Raw genomic sequence first — 19,451 nt, 5'->3', positions numbered from 1 at the left:
CAATTTTAATTTTCTGAGCAATGCGAACACATTTGAACATGGGACCAACATAGATGCCTTCAGCTGCCAAGCACACATGTAACAGGTCAGCCAGTTTCATAAGTACAAATCTGCTGACAGATGCCCTTTAAAATCCACACCATAGGTCGATTTCCGCTGTAGATTTTTTTGGCAGCACACAACGATTGAGAATTGTTAAAACCTCATTTACTTTGCTGGTACTTAACAACACATGAAAATTTGCAATGGCAAATCTGCAGCCTTTCAGTCACATGTGTTCATGTCTTTAAGATATGAAAACAATTCCAGTTTGTTAGAAATCAATGCTTTAATGTAAATGTAAGAAAACAATATATGCCATAGCTGCAGTTTTGTTTTTGATGACTAGCTGTTTAAATATCATAGAAATCAGGCAGAAGCAGGAGACAGCGGGATTGCTCTGTGCTCAGTAACATTCCTTTCTTGCATTTAATAGCTGCAAGCAAAATAAACAGGATAATGGCTTCCAACTGTTTGCATTGTTTACTATATTTTTATTGTAAGACAAGGAAAACATCCAGCTGCCTGTTCAAGTCATCTTCAATTTTGCTGTATGGATTGTAAACTCATGCAATTTTTTGGCCAGTTTGATTACAAAGGTCATTCATTCAGCTAATTGGTGGTGCCCCCGCTATCGTTTGAGTCAAATGCCAGTTTGTGCACTGCAAACAGTTATGCAATTGTGTTTTGGTTCGGGGAGGTTGGATCTCGATGAATGATTCCCAACCTGTGGCCCTCCAGCTGTTGCAAAACTACAATTCCCAGTATGCATGCACAGCCTACAGCTGGAGGGCTGCAGGTTGAGCATCCCTGCCATAGGGTAACACTTTAATTCATTTCTATGGGAGTTCTGGAGATAGCCAAGCAGAATACACCTTTAACTTTTTTTTTTATATTTAAATCATACGTTGGAGCAGGAACAGACAGCAGGTTCTTCTCCTGGGCATCTATATTTTCCAAGTGGTTCTATTAAGGAATGACTTTTATATGTAAATTATTTCCAGAAGCATTTTTAAAGGAAATTTGTCACCAGGTTTCGGCTTATCTGAGGGCAGTATAGAGTAGTGTCAAACACCCTGATTTTAGCGGCGTGTCACTTTTTATTATGTAGTAGTTTCCATAAAATCACAGATTAGGAGCAATTCGAGCTGAGCACCATGTGCGCCTGGAGGCCTATTCATGATCATCAGGCTCCCACGCCATCATCAGATCATCCCACCCTCCCATGCGTGATTGATAGCATTCTCCATACTACTGTGCATAGGGAGAAGGCTGCCTATCAGTTGTGGGTGAGGGAAATGGACAGCTCTTGAATAATGGTGAGTCTTGGCTTGGCTGATGCTGACCCTAATAAACTGTACATTTATGGAAACTACTACAAGAAATTGAGTGACAGCACTATATTTGGTTATCTGTCACTACTTCCCTCAGTTAGAGCATCATAGACCTGGTGACAGATTCCCTTTAAAAGAGTTGTCTGATTTAAATATAAACTGGGACAGCAGCAGTAAATTTCATAAATTAACAAAAAGAGCCTATCAAAAAGAACCATATTCAACACTTTTCTTCCGTGGCACTTTGATCTTCCCCACCCATATTTGTTTTAATGTCTGCAGCAGTAACATCCCATACACACCATGTTACCATTGCAGCCATTCACTGGCCTCAGCAGTCATATCCCTGACGCCTGCTCGTCAGTGAAGGAGACCACTGCATTTACATGCAGCGATCTCCTCCACAGTATGGGGAGGAGCGATAGCTAAGGCCATAGCTAGAGCAATGATCTTTAAAGTATAACTGTCATCTTTTTTTTTGTTTGGAGTATTGGATTGTGGTGATTAATATCACCTTGGTGGCCCTATTTCAACTTTTCACTGTGTATTCAATTACCCCTTAATTCCACAGTTTTGTTCCCTCTACTGCCTCTTTTTACATGTGCTTAAAATCAGGTTGCTAGGCATGTTCCGTCCTCTGTGTTGAAGGAGCGTGCAAGGTCAGATTACTGACAGCCAGGGACTGTAAGTAAATGATTAAAGCCAGGTCCTCCCCGGCAGCTGATAACAGTGCCTGGGCTGTGTGCACTTCTCCCTGTCCCTGCGCTTGGCAGACGCTCCCTCACTCCCAGCAGACTGGGACAATGCAGAGCCAAAGCAGCGCAGACCAGGGAAGGGAGATCTGCCGTCTGCTCAGTGTATAAATGAAAGCAACATGTGGTAAGAGAACCCCTTTGTGCTGCAGGAGATTAACCCTTTAGGGGGGGAGGGCTCTGTTACTGACACTTCTGGGGGGCTATTGTTACTGGCTAGTGAGGGCAGGCGGTATTAGCCTCAGGGTGAGGGCAGTGGCGGCCATCTTAACTGAATAGTGAAATTGCAGTTTTATGCAGACTGGTTGCTAAGGGCTGAATCTTATTAAATATGGGGTAAGTCAGTCTAATAGTAACTGATTCTGGAGATTATGTTATTAGTAACTACATATATGAAAATTGAAATTAGGGTCTAAGTGTGACCGTTATCCTTTAACCTTATTACCATAGAGGAATCCCTGGAAATTATCGCTTGCAATGAACCTTTACCGCCATTCCTTTCTGAAAGAAGCTTGATATAGATATACATAGAGTTAAAGGGCTTCTGTCACCCCACTAAAGTGTTTTTTTTTTTTTGGGCTGGTGAAATTAGTTATATTGCGATATATCACAATATAATTCTGTCACTTACTTTGATCCAGCAGTTTCTTCCAAAAACGAAGTTTTATCATATGTAAATTAGGTCTCTAACAGCAAGTAGGGCGGCTACTTGCTGCTAGCTGCTGCAGAAATCCGCCCCCTCGCCGTGTTGATTGACAGGGCCAGCCGGGATCTCCTCCTCCGGCCAGCCCTGTCGGCATTTCAAAAATCGCGCGCCTCGGTGGGTTCGGCGCAGGCGCTCTGAGATGAGGAGGCTCGTCTCCTCAGCACTCCCTCAGTGCGCCTGCGCCGATGACATCACCGAAATAGAAGACGTCATCGGCGCAGGCGCACTGAGGGAGTGCTGAGGAGACGAGCCTCCTCATCTCACAGCGCCTGCGCCGAACCCACAGAGGCGCGCGATTTTTGAAATGCCGACAGGGCTGGCCGGAGGAGGAGATCCCGGCTGGCCCTGTCAATCAACACGGCGAGGGGGCGGATTTCTGCAGCAGCTAGCAGCAAGTAGCCGCCCTACTTGCTGTTAGAGACCTAATTTACATATGATAAAACTTCGTTTTTGGAAGAAACTGCTGGATCAAAGTAAGTGACAGAATTATATTGTGATATATCGCAATATAACTAATTTCACCAGCCCAAAAAAAAAAAATCACTTTAGTGGGGTGACAGAAGCCCTTTAAAGCTTCAGCTGGCTGCCAATAAAGGAAGTTGTCTCACCTCTGCATGTGACATCTATTATGTGTAAAATGGTAATATAAGTAATTTACCAAATTACTTTAGTTTTTAAGGAATGTCTCCTGTCCTCGCTTAATTGACTTTTGCGTCTCTTTATACACTGCTTGTCTCTAGGGGTTACAGCCACCGCTGCAATGCAGCAGCAGTGGCCGTGCTTCCTCACTAACATAAAAAAAAGCTGGTCTTTCTGGTGGCTGGGATTGCAGGAGCTTGTGCACATAGACTCATGCATATTTACAATAGCTCCCATCCCCAGTCACTTCCTTTCTCCTCTCACAGTGGCTTCCCTTCCCAGCCACCTCGTATGCTGCTCCTGTTCAGACCAAGACTACTATTGAATCATTAGCAGCCTTTGGAGCATGTTCAAGGGGCGGATTACAGCATCCTAATTGCCTGTGCTGCTAGTAGGGCTGCAACGATTAATCGACGTCATCGATAATATTCGATAACGGGATTCGTTGTGAGAGAATCCCGTTATCGAATAATCGGCCGATTCGTTGCTATGTGGGCGGTCAGGCGCTATGCCTGCGGGTCCTTGAACTTTAGATCACCGCATCTTTATTACCTTACAATGAAGCTCCAGTAACAGACAGAGCGGGCGGCGTCATAATGTCACTTACTCACGTGACGAGCATGCTCCGCCTGCTTCATTCATAAAGTAGGTGGAGCATGCGCGTCACGTGAGTAAGTGACGTTACGCCGCCGCCTGTTACTGGAGCTTCATTGTAAGGTAAAAGAAGATGCAGTAATTTAAAGTAAAAGTTACTGCCGGTTAAGGAATACTGCTGTGAGCGGCGGGGCCAGGGCTGTTATGGGGAGGGGGCTCTGTGTATGGCACTGTTATGGGGAGGGGGATCTGTGGATGGCACTGTTATGGGGAGAGGGATCTGTGGATGGCACTGTTATGGAGGGGATCTGTGTATGGCACTGTTGTGGGGAGGGGGATCTGTGGATGACACATATAACATAATATACTATATAGTGTCATACATAGATCCACCATAGCATAGTCATCCACAGATCCCCCTCCCCATAACAGTGCCATCCACAGATCCCCCTCCCCATAACAGTGCCATCCACAGATCCCCCTCCCCATAACAGTGCCATCCACAGATCCCCCTCCCCATTACAGTGCCATCCACAGATCCCTCGCCACATAACAGTGCACAGATCTCCCTCCCCATAACAGTGCCATCCACAGATCCCCCCCATAATAGTGCCATCCACAGATCCCCCATAATAGTGCCATCCACAGAACCCCTCCATAACAGTGCCATCCACAGATCCCCCCATAATAGTGCCATCCACAGATCCCCCATAATAGTGCCATCCACAGAACCCCTCCATAACAGTGCCATCCACAGAACCCCTCTATAACAGTGCCATTCACAATTTGTTTTAATATGGCCTTTTAACATAATTTTTCAAGTAAAATCATATAAACCCCCTTTTTTTGTAATTTTGGTGTTTTTTCCCGATTAATCGATGAAATTATCGACAACTAATCGATTATTCGAATAGTCGTTAGCTGCAGCCCTAGCTGCTAGTCACGCTAGCAGGCACCACAGTCCCCTTGAGCACCAGTCGACAAGCAAGCTAGCACTCATTTGCCATCTGATTTTAACATCTACGCAGCAGAGCATGTCACCCTATGTAAACAGGGATGTGCTTTTAATTAAGTAATGAAACTGTATTGGGGTGAACAATCATATTAATGGTCATTCATCTCTATACAGCAGTGATCATTGCCACATGAAAATGGAGTTTCTATGAACGTTCATTCCTTCTCACTGCACACTATTGGCCGGTGTAAAAGGACCCTACTAAGGCCTCTTTCACACTACAGTATGTTGAATTCAGTGTTTTGCGTTCCGTTTTTCACGGATCCGTTGTTCCGTTTTTTGCTTCCGTTGTGGTTCCGTTTCCGTTCCGTTCCGTTTTTCCGTATGGCAAATACAGTATACAGTAATTTCATATTAAAAATTGGGCTGGGCATAACATTTTCAATAGATGGTTCCGCAAAAAACGGAACGGAAACGGAAGACATACGGATGCATTTCCGTATGTGTTCCGTTTTTTTTGCGGACCCATTGACTTGAATGGAGCCACGGACTGTGATTTGCGGCCAAATATAGGACATGTTCTATCTTTTCAACGGAACGGAAAAACGGAAATACGGAAACGGAATGCATACGGAACACATTCCGTTTTTTTGCGGAACCATTGAAATGAATGGTTCCGTATACGGACCGTATACGGAACGCAAAAAACGGACCGTATACGGAACGCAAAAAACTGTAGTGTGAAAGAGGCCTAAGACTGTGTAGCAAAAAAGCTCAAAAGCTATGCCAAGATCTCAAGTGTTTAATATCCAGTGCTGTCTACCATACTCTTTCTTGAAAAAAATGTATCCACAGGCTTTGTTTCTGCTGTTTAAGGCTACTTTCACACTTGCATTCAGAATGGATCCGTCTGCATTATTTTGTAGAAAAAATTCTAAGTGTGAAAGTAGCTTCAGACGGATCCGTCCAGACTTTACATTGAAAGTCAATGGGGGACGGTTCAGTTGAAAATTGAGCCATATAGTGTCAAATTCAAACGCATCCATCCCCATTGACTTACATTGTAAGTCTGGACGGATCCGTTTGCCTCCGCACGGCCAGGCGGACACCCGAACGCTGCAAGCAGCGTTCAGGTGTCCGCTTGCTGAGCGGAGCGGAGGCCAAACGCTGCCAGACTGATGCATTCTGAGCGGATCTGCGTCCACTCAGAATGCATTAGGGCTGGACGGATGCGTTCAGGGCTGCTTGTGCACAGTTGGTTGGTCTGCAGCCACGGACGAAGGTCTTCCTATCGGAGATGCCTGGAGTCTCCAAGGAGATGCAAAATTACTTGAACAGTAGATTTCCGACGGCACAATATACCAACCACGATCCAAAGAGTTAAAGTTTTGAGATCTTTATTGCAGGTAGACTCTTTCTTGAAGCATTACATTATAAATATATATATATATATATATATATATATATATATATATATAATTAAAGTGGGACATTTAAAGAATACAATAGACCTGTTCATGTGATCTGTTTTGCAATTGGAAATGGAAAAGGATATAACAATTTTTATAATATATGAATGCAGTTTTTGGAAAAACCTCATGATACTCAACAGGCAATGCTGTAAAATTAACATCTGCCTTTGGGGCTTCTGTTGTAGATTCCATGAAAAAGTCCTGCATGCAGGACTTTTTTTTTTGTTTGTTTGAAATACTTTTATATATATATATTTTTTTTTAACTAAAACTGAACAGACTCCATTAAAGTCAATTTATGTGCTCTGTCCGGCACGTCTGTTATTTCCGTTGTTCTGCTCCTGTAACGGAGCCTAATAACGGAAAAAAAATTGTGATATGAATCCAGCCTAAGGGTCATATTACTGCCTTTATTAACCTCTCGATCACCCTCTATCTTTCAGGCAAAAGCTTAATCCCCAGGGCCAGAATACATCAGTCGTTATAAACACATGTTTCAGTCAAAGGATTATAACAAACCCAGTGGAGGGCATGGAAAGTAAAGCACACTGTTCAAGTATGATGGCTGTGAAAAAACAACTGGTACCTTTATCTTTAACTTTGAGAATGGATTTTGGCAAACTTGGTGTCTGTTTTGACAAACAGCAGGTATGTTTCACTCAGACTTGTGTATTACATAAAACAGACTAATAAATTGGTATGTTGCAAGAATTAAAGGGGTTTTCTGTTGATGTGCCAAAATTTGGCGGCTCTATGCCAATTTAATATCGATGCCCTATTCCTTTAGCACACAGGTTGTCCGGCCAAATTGGGAACCAATGACCAACATGACTGTGTTTAAAAAAAGAATTAATTTTTTTTTTACCCACTAATGGGGACCCGTTCTTGTTCACCAGACCACTGCAACCAGTTGAAGGCCTCAGTGGTCATTTGTGCAAGAACGGCACGTCACAGGTATTTCTCGTCTAACAAGGATTGCCAGGAGCCATGCTGCTGGAATGGATGGTGCTTAAAAAGGAGTTTTAATAAAATATATATATAATTTTTTTTTTTTTTAACACAGTCCTGCTGGCCATTAGCTTTTTTTATTACAGCAGACAACCCCTTAATCCCTTTAAGCTGTTCAAGACCATTTACCCCCTTCCTGACCAGGTGCATTTTTCGTTTTTTTAGTTCATGGGTCTTTGAAAGGGGTTTGCCAATATTTTAATATTGATGACCTATCCAATCATCAGTATATGATCAGTGGGGGTCCGACAACAGGGACCCCCACTGATCAGCTGTTTGAGAAGGTATCCAAGCTCACGGTAGCGCCGCAGCCTTCTCTCAGATTTTACTAGGCCAGTGACAACATGTTCATCGATCATGTGGCCTAGGTGCAGCTCAGCCCCATTGAAGTGAATAGGGCTGAGCGCGATACCAAGCATAACTGCTATCAAATGTATGGTGCTGTGCTTGTTCAAGTGAGGAAGGCTGTGGCGCTCAGACAGCTGATTGACGGGTGTCTGACCCCCACTGATTAGATACTGATGACCTATCCTGAAGATAGTCATCAGTATTAAAATCTCAGAAAAATCATTTTTGTGCCTTTTTTTTGGTGATACATGGGGTTTTATTTTTATGTACTTTTTATTTTAGCAGACTCCCAGCCACTCGTGATGACATAACTGCTGGGATCGGAGCAGGAGGTGGTATTACTGCTTTCTGATCTCTATACACAGCGCTTGTTCAGCACTGTGCATAGCACAATGGGGAAGGCAGGGAGGGTGAAATAGATCCTGTAAAAAAAAAAAAAAACTGATCCTGAAAATAAACGGATCCTTTTAAAAAATATATAAAATCCTGTAAAAAAAATTTTTTAAAAAAAGATCCTCTTGCCATTTCTGTCTGAGAGTAATTTTTTTTTTCTAGACAGAAATCTAAAATCCGTCTAAAATAACCGATCTTTGACAGAAATGGCTCAAACAGAAGCCAAATGTGCAACAGGATCCGTTTCATTGTTATTATAATTATTACATTTTTTTACAGGATCCATTTTTTTTTTCTGTTCTTCTGATGGATCCAAAGAACGGAAAATGAAACTGAGATGTGAACTCTCTCACAGCCCAAAGTATTTGTATCATTTACACTGGCGTAAACTGTAGCCAAATGAGCTAGCATTAATTTGCTTTTGTGATGCATGAATTGCGAGGACATATGGCAAATGTTTTAATATGTAATAATAATATTATATTTGTCATTGCTTACCCCAGAGCATTTCTTGATGGAGACGAGTGTACAAAATACCAGTCTTAATAAATTCCCCACAAACGTCATAAGAAATAGCCTAACGCAACACATAGATAACTATGTAGCATAAAACATTTCATGGCAACATTGTTAGTGTTGCTGATGTCATAGCGCTATATCAACCACCAAAGGTTTTGATCGGTGCGATGGATGTCTAAGTTCTAAGACCCCGCCAATCTCTAGAATGAGGAGAAAGAAGCCTCACATAGCGCGCTGTCTCTCCTTGCTGCCAGAGACGGAATTGAGACAGGCCCATAGACTCCGTCTTCTGCAGCTAGCAGAGTGCGCTATGTGAGCGCTAGTCTCTCCTCATTCTAGTGATCAGCGGGGGGTCTCAGTACTTAGACCTCCACGATTACTGATATGTCTCTAACATATTAAAAGTTTTTTTGAAAGTTCAGTAACACATTAAATCTCCCTTTTTTTTTTTGTTCTCTTGTTGCTTTAGAGAATATAAAGATATATATATATAAGTTTAAATCCTTTGCTAGGAAACTATTTTTAAAGCTCTAGTAGCTATATCAATTGGGGCAGTGACCCATGAAATCCATACATGTAATTGGATATTTGAAAATATCAGTGTAATTTGGTCAAGCTCTGTTCACATTTTTGTCAAAGGTTCTGTTAGTCACATTTGTCTTATTTGATGAGGAAAAACAGCATGGCATGCTGCATTATTCTTCCTGTTGAAATGACAGACAGCATGGGCGGAACAACTCTTGTACTGGCTGCTACAGGGCCCGCATTGGCAGGGGTGTCCGGGCCTGCTAGTACACAATCACAAAAAATTCTAGTTACTGTGTATGTGCACTGATAGGTGAGGCCTAGGCCATAACGGATGTCTGTCATTCATTACGGCCCAAGCCTCATTCCCTGGCCTGTGCTCTCCCGAGCAGGCTCGATGCAGTGACATTATCTAGCCTGCTGGGCTATGTTAAAAAGTGCATGGGCTAAGGATCATTCCCCAGCCTGTCCTCAGCCTGTGTGCTCCTCCGCTCAGCAGGCATGATGATCTCACTGTGTTGCAGGAAGAGCAGGATGTGCTCCATTTATTAGGGGAACAGGACTAGGTGACTATTACAGTTTTTTTTATTTTATTTTTTATTTACACCAGATGGGCTTCACTAATGTAAGGGGGGCACTAAGAGGGAGCACTACTGTGAGGGGTACTAAGGAGGCATAACTACTGTGTGGGGGCACTAAAGGGGCATAACTATTGTGTGGGGGCACTAAGGGGCCATAACTATTGTGTTGGGAGCATTAAAGAGGCATAACTAGTGTGTGATGGGGTTAATGGCATTCTTCTATCTTTGGGCACTAAGGGGCATTCTACTGTGTGGGACACTAAGGGGGCATTCTACTGTGTGGGGACACTAAGGGGGCATTCTACTCTGTGAGGACACTAAGGGGGCATTCTACTGTGTGGGGACACTAAGGGGGCATTCTACTGTGTGGGGACACTAAGGGGGCATTCTACTGTGTGGGGACACTAAGAGGGCATTCTACTGTGTGGGGGACTAATGGGAAATTCGACTGGGCGACACTAAGGAGGCATAAAAACTAAGTGTATGGGGACTTGTATGGTGAGTGTGGGCAGTCTTGATGCGCCGTGAGAGGGGGGTTGCTGGAAGTTGATTGGGTGGGCGGTGCCCCATTCAGAATCTTGCTTTGGGGCCCAGGCTTTTCTAGCTATGTCCCTGACAGACAGCATGACAGAAACCAGATGGGTCCATCATAAGGGTCCATTCACACGTCCGTTTTTTGCGGACCAGATCAGGACCCATTCATTTTCAATGGGTCCTGGAAAAAATCGGACAGCACAATGTGTGCTGTCCGTTTCCGTTGTTCCGTTCCGCATGTCCGTTTAAATATAAAACATGTCCTATTATGTTCCTGGTACAATGCAAAGTCAATGGTTCCGCAAAAAACGGAAGACATTCGGATGTCATTCCGTATGTCTTCCGTTTTTTGCGGAATCCGTTCCTGGAAACACATAGCAAATATTTATTTTATTTTTATTTTTAATTTTTTTTCAAAGAAATCCAAACAACTTTATTTGATTATTGAAATGTATACATGTTTCCGTTTTTTGCGGATCCGCAAAAAACGGATGACATACGGAAACATTTTCAGGAACAACGGATCCGCAAAAAACGGACCGAAATTCGGATTATAGAAAAATACTGACGTGTGAATGTAGCCTAAGGCCTCGTTCACACTTCAGTGTTTAGTCAGTGATTTCCATCAGTGATTTGTGAGCCAAAACCAGGTGCAACTCTAAACACAGAACAGGAGCAGATCTTTCTCTTCTACCTCATGTCTGTGGAGGCTCCACTTCTGGTTTTGGCTCACAAATCACTGATGGAAATCACTGACCAAACACTGAAGTGTGAACGAGGCCTAAGTCAGTAGGGTCATTGGGCGCTATTGGTGTCTGTCATAACATGGGTCCAGTGTTTTTAATTTTTTTTGCTCCTGTGGGTCTTACCTCTTGTTCGAAGCATTTTTGGATTAAAGTACTGCATGCTCAGCCAAGAGTTTATTCCTTTTCAACGGGGAGAAGTGAGTAAAGGTAGTTTTATAATGGACTACTCTGCAGCCAATTGTTGGGCCAATCAAGCCAAAATCACCAGATTTGGCTGACACTATTCAAATGTGTATAACAAGCCTTAGGATGCGGCACATGTTTTTAGTGCAGAAAAAAAATAAATTTCAGCAAAGGAAAAACACACTGCTTTTATGTAACTTTATTTTCTGTAAGGAAATGCACCATAAACGCAGTTATGCTGTTTTTTTCTTTTTTTTTTCTTGGATACCAGTGAATCCCAATAAACCCTATTGACTCCAATGGAGTCTGTCAGGGTTCCTTTTTTGGTGCTTTTTGGTAATAGGAATCTAGAATTAGTATTAATTGCAGTAATATTATATGGTAAAAATGTCAGAAAGGCTGGCAATCTCTGATCATAAGTGTGAACTGAGCCATAGTGCACAAAGTGAGATACTGAATACAGAATTTAAGTATAAAGTTGACTAGACCTGTCGGATGAATACTTACAGGCTGAACAATCCCACCCATGCACACGTTACTGGTTCATCTAATGTGCATGGGTACATGAAGCCACAACTAAATTGAGTAGTTTGTCTGTAATAAAGTTTCCCTACAAATCTAACCAATCTGAAACAGAAAATATATCCGCAGAGGATGACCTGTTCTCTGCCAGTGAGAAGAGCAGCAGTATTTTCTTGACAATGAACCTCATCAAGCAAGGACCAAAGCATACAGTGTCGTATGTCCCTATGTGATGAATTTTTCACCTTTGGTTTGCCAAACACAACACATCAGTGAAGTCCACAATTTTGCACCTAGTCTAAACTCAGATCATATCATGGACAAAAAGAAGGATCAATGGCAAGGAAATCAGGGATTGCTTTAATACTCAGTGCTGATGAGTATGCCACCTCAGTTCTGCTACTCATTTCCCGCATTATAAGTAATCTCCTATCATAATAGCAATATCTCTATCATGAGTTTAAAGGGAGTCTGTCACCAACCTGACCAGTTTTAAACCAATTGCATCGTTTAGTGGGACACAAAGACATGACACAGATGTTACCTGTGTTTAGTTTTTCAGATGTTAGAAATGCCCAAAAAAGTAGTTTTACAATATGCTAATGAGCCATCACAAATGCCCAAGGGCGGAGTGTTTGCTGCAAGTGCCCGGGCCCCCCTGCTTTGCTTGCGCCTACCTCCTCCCCTCAGTGCTCTCCAGCCAGCCCTGTGTCTGTGTGATATCATTTTTCCCTGTAGCCAAAATTCCACACTTTCACACATCACCGCCGTGCCCAGAGATATGCAAGGCACTGTGAAATCATTCTGACGGAAATGCCACAGCACGAGCAGACAGCAGTAACCAGCGCATGCGCACTGCATATCTGTGCCTATCCCCACAGAGGGGAGAGCACTGTGCATGCCCGGCCCTGGCATTGATTCGCGAAGACATGGGATTTGGGCTACAGGGAAAATGATGTCACACAGAAGCAGGGCTCGCCGGAGAACACTGAGGGCAGGAGTTAGGCGCTAGTAAGGTAGGGAGGCCCGGGCACTTGCAGCAAACACTCCGCCCCTGGGCACTTGCGGTGGCTCATTAGCATATTATAAAAACAATTTTTTGGGATCTTTTGGGGCGATTTGTAGGATCTGAAAAACTAAACACAGGTAACATCTGTGTCATGTCTTTGTGTCCCACTAAACGATGCGATTTGGTTCAAAACCAGTCAGATTGGTGACAGACTCCCTTTAAGTGGGTGATGATTTGGCTTTAAAGGGGGTGTGCCAAGTATGAAAGGTTACCCCTTATCCCCAGGATAGGGGATAACTAACTGGTAGTGATCTGACCACTGGCACCCCCAATGATCCCGAGAACGGGGGTCCCATGCTCCCATCCTCATAAGCAGCATGCCGAGCATGGGCCCTGCTGCTCCATTCATTCCCTATTAGACTGCCAGAAATACACGGGCGCTGTGCTTGGCTATCTTCTGAGGACAGGGGATTTTTCATACTTGGCACAACCCCTTTAAGCTGTTTGTAAAATATTGAAGCTTTTATCAATAATTATTTTCTGTCAAGTCTGCTAATCCCATAAATGATCTACTTGGAATTGATTTGCCAGGTTTCGGGTATCAGCAGCCGTATTCAAAGTCCTGTCAGTATTCAAGACAAGGAATTCACATCAAACATCACTGTAAATGATTCTCTTCTGGATCTAGTGGAGACCCAGGGGGCCGCTGGTTGGAAAGATGCCTACATACATGTGGTTGTTCAGCGTGTATATCATCTTACATCAAAGGATGCGCCATGCTCTCTTTTACAGACGAAAAACATTAAAACCAGCGCTGATACTTCTGCAAACTCACAAAGGCCAGATTGCAGGTCAGTTTAAAAGTAAACAACATGAAGGATGAGTTTTACTTTTTTCTCCAAAACTTTATCAGCCTATAAACCTTGTGATCATGTTGCACTGTTGAAACGTTTGCTGTATTGATTTTGGTGTTGACCTGTAGGTAAAGGTGCATTTACACAACCATATCTTTGGTCTGCATCCATTCCTAATTTTTTTATGGATCGCATCCAAACCCATTTATTTCTATGGGGCCACAAAAAATGCAGACAACACACAGATGTCATCTGTGTGCTGTCCGCATCCGTGCGTCCAAGCTGCATTATAGAACATGTCCTATTCTTTTCTGTTTTGCAGACAAGAATAGTCATATTTTCAATGGGGCCCGCGAAAAGTGTCTTAACCGCTCCCACTTTAAGCCCCCATACACATTAGAGCATTGTCGGCCAAACCTACTGTTTTCGATGTGGCCAGCCATCAATCTAAAGTGTATGGGGAACATCTGTTGGGGAAGAGAAGATTCAGGTGCATTATATTTCAGTACCCTATCTTTTTGTATTTCAAAGCCATGAGCTGCTACCAAAGGTGTCAGTGGCTCTCTCCTCTCTTCCCATTGAAAAGCATACACGCATGGCTGAGCATGTATGTGGGAGTTGTTCGTCTGACAGCTATTGAAGGTGTATGGACACTTTTAGTATTATCTTCATTGTGTTTACATGCTTATATAACTGTTTTACCACAATACCTTGTAATAGTATTGGTATACCCAATCAAATATAAGCAAAACATAAAATAAGGCACATTGATGGGTCCTGCCGCTTCATTAGGATTCACACTGAAGTTTAGGTGTGCAAAATATTTTTATGGGACCCCTTCCCCCAGTGTTATTAATTTCATGTCATTACACCAAATTGTTAAAGGGGGTTTCTGAGATCTGAGTATTTTTTTTTTTTAAAGCAGTGACACTCGCATTAAAGCAACCCCCTCCTTGCACCGCACCATACATTGTATAGCAGCTGTGCTTGGTATTGCCGTTCAGCCCCATTCACTTAACTCGGGCTGAGCTGCGCCTAGGTCACGTGACCGAAGAATGAGACATCACATGACCTAGGAAAAGCTGGAGAAGGCCGTGGCACTACTGCGAGTGCCGCTCCCTTCTCAAACAGTGGATTGGCTGCGATCCCAGATGTCTGACCACCACCCATCAGATACTGTTGAAATAGGATAGATCATCATTCCAAAACTTTTGGAAAACACCTTTAAAATTTGACTGTTATTTGCAATCGGGCTTGGTTTATTAGAGAGGAGAAAAGACCCCAGGGGTGCGAAAAGTGAGAGGGGGCAGTGCCCACCCAATGTGTCCACGAATAGCACCCCCGAGAGATAACTCGGCACAAGCTCCCAAGTACAATGGCAGAACAACAAAAGAAAAAGGAGCTCAAAGTGCCAAAAGGTAAATGATGTAAATATAGAATTTTATTATAATGTAACAAAACACAATTAAAATTGCAATTACATGCATGTGATGCCGGAGGGAAGGAAAAAACTGCGCCACCCTGGGAGGAACACACCGGTCAAAGATTCGTGAATGCATAGGATCAGCAGGGATGTATATGGTATAATAACCTACCCTCGGATCACACACACACATATATATATATATATATATATATATATATATATAAATAAATGGTGAGTCACTAGTAAACTGCAGAGAACTAAATACAAACATAAACAAAAATATATAGGACAAGAAGCTGCAAGTTGGAAACAAAAAAAGCAGCAAGCCACATTGGGTGTAAAACTGAAGGGTCAGTAAACATCCAGGTAATAGAAATGAAGGAGGGTTAACATGCAGAGGAGACTCAGCCTAAAAAGGACCGGGATGGCGCTACGCTACCCCAACGCGCGTTTCGGCGTGCCTTCGTTAGAGGCATTCTGCAAGTAGCATATAGAGCTGGAGGAGCTGAGCAGAACAACTTTAAATTATAAGTTCAGAAAGAGCAGATGTTTAATGTTTCAATTACAAGTTTTGCTAAATATTTTCCCTCAAAGCTCTTTTCTGCTCAGCTTCTTCTGCTCTATAACATGCTGCCTGCAGATTGCCCTGCACTTCATGGTAACAGGTTCCCTTTCAAAGTGTTTCCAGCTTGCATATTTCTACTTGCTTGAAGGAAGATTATACAATTATGACCTCCCATATATATACATGTTTAACCTAGTGTGCACGTGTATTACTAATGTATTATATGCACCATAAATCTTCAGCAAATAACTTTTTTGAGAACATAAAAATGATGATAATGTGCCTATGTAAACTGGAAAACATTCCTTGCTGCCCTTGCTTTGTTTCTTTTTTCTGGCAAGTTGCCTCATTTTCCTATTGATATATTAGCATAAATTAATATTGCTTACAGCGGCCATTGAGTTCAGGGAAATATCACATTAAGGGCTCACGCGCACAAATGTATTTTTTGTCTACATCCAATCCAATGGGGCCACGAAAGTAGCGGACATCAGACAGTGTGCTGTCCACATCCATATGTCCATTCCGTAGCCACATGTCCTGTCCTCTTCTTGTCCGCAGTACAGGCACACGGCCAGTATGTGCATTTTGTGGATCTGCAATTTGCGGTCTGCCAGACAGGCAATGCATGATCCCTAACTCGGAAACAAACACACTTTCCAGGTGCCCTTCTTTCATTCATTCAGCTGCAGATCTTCTGTCATCCAAGATGGCTACACAATGCTGGTAAATCCAAGAGCAAGGCTGGACAAGCAGGAAGTGGCTAACGATGCACAGTGTACATTATTTAGTCGGAGACCTTCTTGTGTGACAGCGTAAGAGCCCAGGGATTGATTTTTTTCCCCCCCGTCCCAGAGGATTGCATTAACTTGGGTGATATTCCAGATAACAAGAGAGATTTTTTAAATAGGCAAATTTAGACATTTGTTAGCCAATTGCTGGTGCATATTCTTTGCATTAACAAGTGTGACCAATGCCAACTAAAGCCAGATATTTGTAAGATGACTGTAGAATCCTGAGAGTGACCATCTTAAGACTTCTATGAAAAATAGTCAAAAAATGTGCTGTACAGATTATATATACACACACTTCTTAACACTGAAATTGCAACATCCAGAAGGACAAGCCATAATGTTATGTAGATTGTGGGAGTAGCAGGTGTTTATCACTCCGGCAGGTCACTGCGCACCTAGGCCAAGATGTCAGCTCTGTCCCAGTGGGTTGGGAGAACAACAATGAACTGAAATGACAGAGGTGTGAGAGGTGCAAACCTTTGCATGCTCTGTCCTCTTAAGTGATGAGTCCTGCTTTTGTCCCCGACCTAATGATAGCCGGAGATTGGTCTGGGGACCACGTGGACTTTGCCATAAGGAGGCCTTTACCAAGGGAACATCACATCGGTCTTACTTCTATATAGATAGTGTAGGGTAGCATAATGTACGGTAGCCAGACACCTGCAGTCTTCATTTCAGATACATTAACAGCTCGGCGTTACATTGATTTGGTTGTGGAACCAGTAAGGCTACTTTCACACTAACGTTCAGAGTGGATCAAATTCTAAGTGTCAAAGTAGCCTCAGACGGATCCGTCCAGACTTTACATTGAAAGTCAATGGGGGACGGATCCGTTTGAAAATTGAGCCATAGTGTGTCATATTCAAACGGATCCGTCCCCATTGACTTACATTGTAAGTCTGGACGGATCCGCTTGCCTCCGCACGGCCAGGCGGACACCCGAACGCTGCAAGCAGCATTCAGGTGTCCGCTTGCTGAGCGGAGGCCAAACGCTGCCAGACTGATGCATTCTGAGCGGATCCACGTCCACTCAGAATGCATTAGGGCTGGACGGATGCGTTCGGGCCACTTGTGAGCCCCTTCAAACGGAGCTCACAAGCGGACACCCGAACGCTAGTGTGAAAGTAGCCTAATCCGGCCATTTCTCCAAAGAGTCCCAGGAGCCATTTTTCAACAGGGCAATGTCAGACCGCATGTTGCTTATGCTACTTTGAGTAGCCTAAATAGCCTAAACATTCTACCATGGCCGGAAGTGTCTCCATGCTTATGTATTTTCATATCTGATTGTATTGTACTCATGCCCACTATGTAATTTTTATTGTATATATAAAAAAGAAATTTTTAACAAAAAAGTAGGTAAACTGTCAAGAGAGAGGACAGATTTTAATACCGATAATGTCAAGTTCTGGCTCAAAGAACATGTAGTCCCTGACCTCTAACCCAATAACCCATCCAGATCTGCCGAGCACCCACATATCACATCAACATATCACATCCACTTCCACTAATATTCTGACGGCCAAAAACATTTCCTCAGCATCCAGCCTCCCCAGACCCCAACACAGGGTCACTTTCACACACAGCAGCAGACAAGGCCCACACAAGACCCACCATTCATCTGGTCGCAATCATAAAGTCCCCCCAGACAAGTACAAGGCTACATCACGCCACTCTATTCCAAAAATTCCAAATGTATATCACCAGCCCACTACACCTGAGGCCATGTTTTGCACTCCTACGCCTGAAACTCCGCCCACTACTGTGGAATATACCTCAGCCATCTCTGTGTCTGAATATGCAAATTTAGACATTTAAATGTAAGGTGACAATATATAATAACAATAAAATAACATAAAATAGAAATATCTTAAAATGATCACTGTCCCTCCTTTGTAATGAGCTGCGGAGCTCTCGCAGCTCACAATTTAATATGGTGATTGCAATACTTTATAACCTTGGTTATATTGGTGAGATTCTGGTGCTCTATTCTGGTGAGCGTCCCATAACTTATTTGTGTTATATACTAAATTTAGACATTTGTTAACCAATTGTTGGTGCATATTCTTTGCAATAACAAGTGTGACCAATGCCAAACAAAGCCAGATCTTTGTAAGATAACTGTAGAATCCTGAGAGTGACCATCTTAAGACTTAATTCACCGATTCGGATATCCACCCATCCTCATCTGCCGCCTACTATAACTCTAGACCTCTTTGGCCATGAAGTCCTGTCTAACTGTGCTCCTCTTAATCTACCGCCAACATCCTTTTCGCCACCGGCTGTCATGGGTGAGGTTGCAGATAGCTGGAACTTATAAATAAATGACCGACTGGCTTGATCCCAAACTAAGGAGCATATAGGTGAGCCCTTTAAAACCCTAAGAGCTCTCCCTTACTGCTATGCACATGCAAGGGTCTCAATGGTAGATGATTGCTTGCCCACGTACCTAAGACTGTGTGACACCTGAAAACCCTATAATAGTGAGGGGACACGACCACCGGCTCCCTGCACTTAATATGGAAGGAGCCAGGGTCACCTAGAATCAAGCCAGCAAGGAAACACAATAAAGGAAAAGACTTATCTGAGCAAACATCAGCAGCAGCCTCCAGCAGTGAACACTTCATCCAGGAAGTAATATAAACCGCAAGGCAGTATGGGAGGGAATATAAAGGAAGACGATTAGTCTAAATAAGTGACACCTGGCAGAAGGAAAGGAGAGGACAAAGTGAAACCAAAACAAAGAACGTCATACAAGAGGTAGAGAAGAACGTCTGTCAGACCTTCTCACAGAACTGGCGGTGACACCGGCTGTTTATCTATCTGATCTTGGAACACGAACCACCACTCCCCAATCTTCTTCCACATCTGTTGATCTCGAACTTGACTAGCTCATTACTCTTCATGCGACTTCCCCCACCCAGTGAATGATTAGTTCCCCAGTTATCACTCTCTC

At 43.1% G+C, this 19,451-nt stretch overlaps 1 protein-coding gene across 4 annotated transcripts in view; it reads left to right on the top strand.

Annotated features, from left to right (window-relative positions):
- SPIDR (scaffold protein involved in DNA repair) overlaps positions 1-19,451 on the top strand; it is a 451,973-nt gene that overhangs the window by 250,508 nt on the left and 182,014 nt on the right. For all 4 annotated transcript variants that reach the window (XM_044294548.1, XM_044294549.1, XM_044294546.1 and 1 more), the window contains 2 exons: positions 6,935-7,139; positions 13,451-13,710. In XM_044294548.1, coding sequence (XP_044150483.1) covers positions 6,935-7,139; positions 13,451-13,710 — 465 coding nt within the window. The remainder of the gene's footprint in view (positions 1-6,934; positions 7,140-13,450; positions 13,711-19,451) is intronic.

Source organism: Bufo gargarizans, chromosome 5 (assembly GCF_014858855.1).
Source record: "Bufo gargarizans isolate SCDJY-AF-19 chromosome 5, ASM1485885v1, whole genome shotgun sequence".
Taxonomy (NCBI): domain Eukaryota; kingdom Metazoa; phylum Chordata; class Amphibia; order Anura; family Bufonidae; genus Bufo; species Bufo gargarizans.
This window is presented reverse-complemented; position numbering and strand designations above follow the sequence as displayed.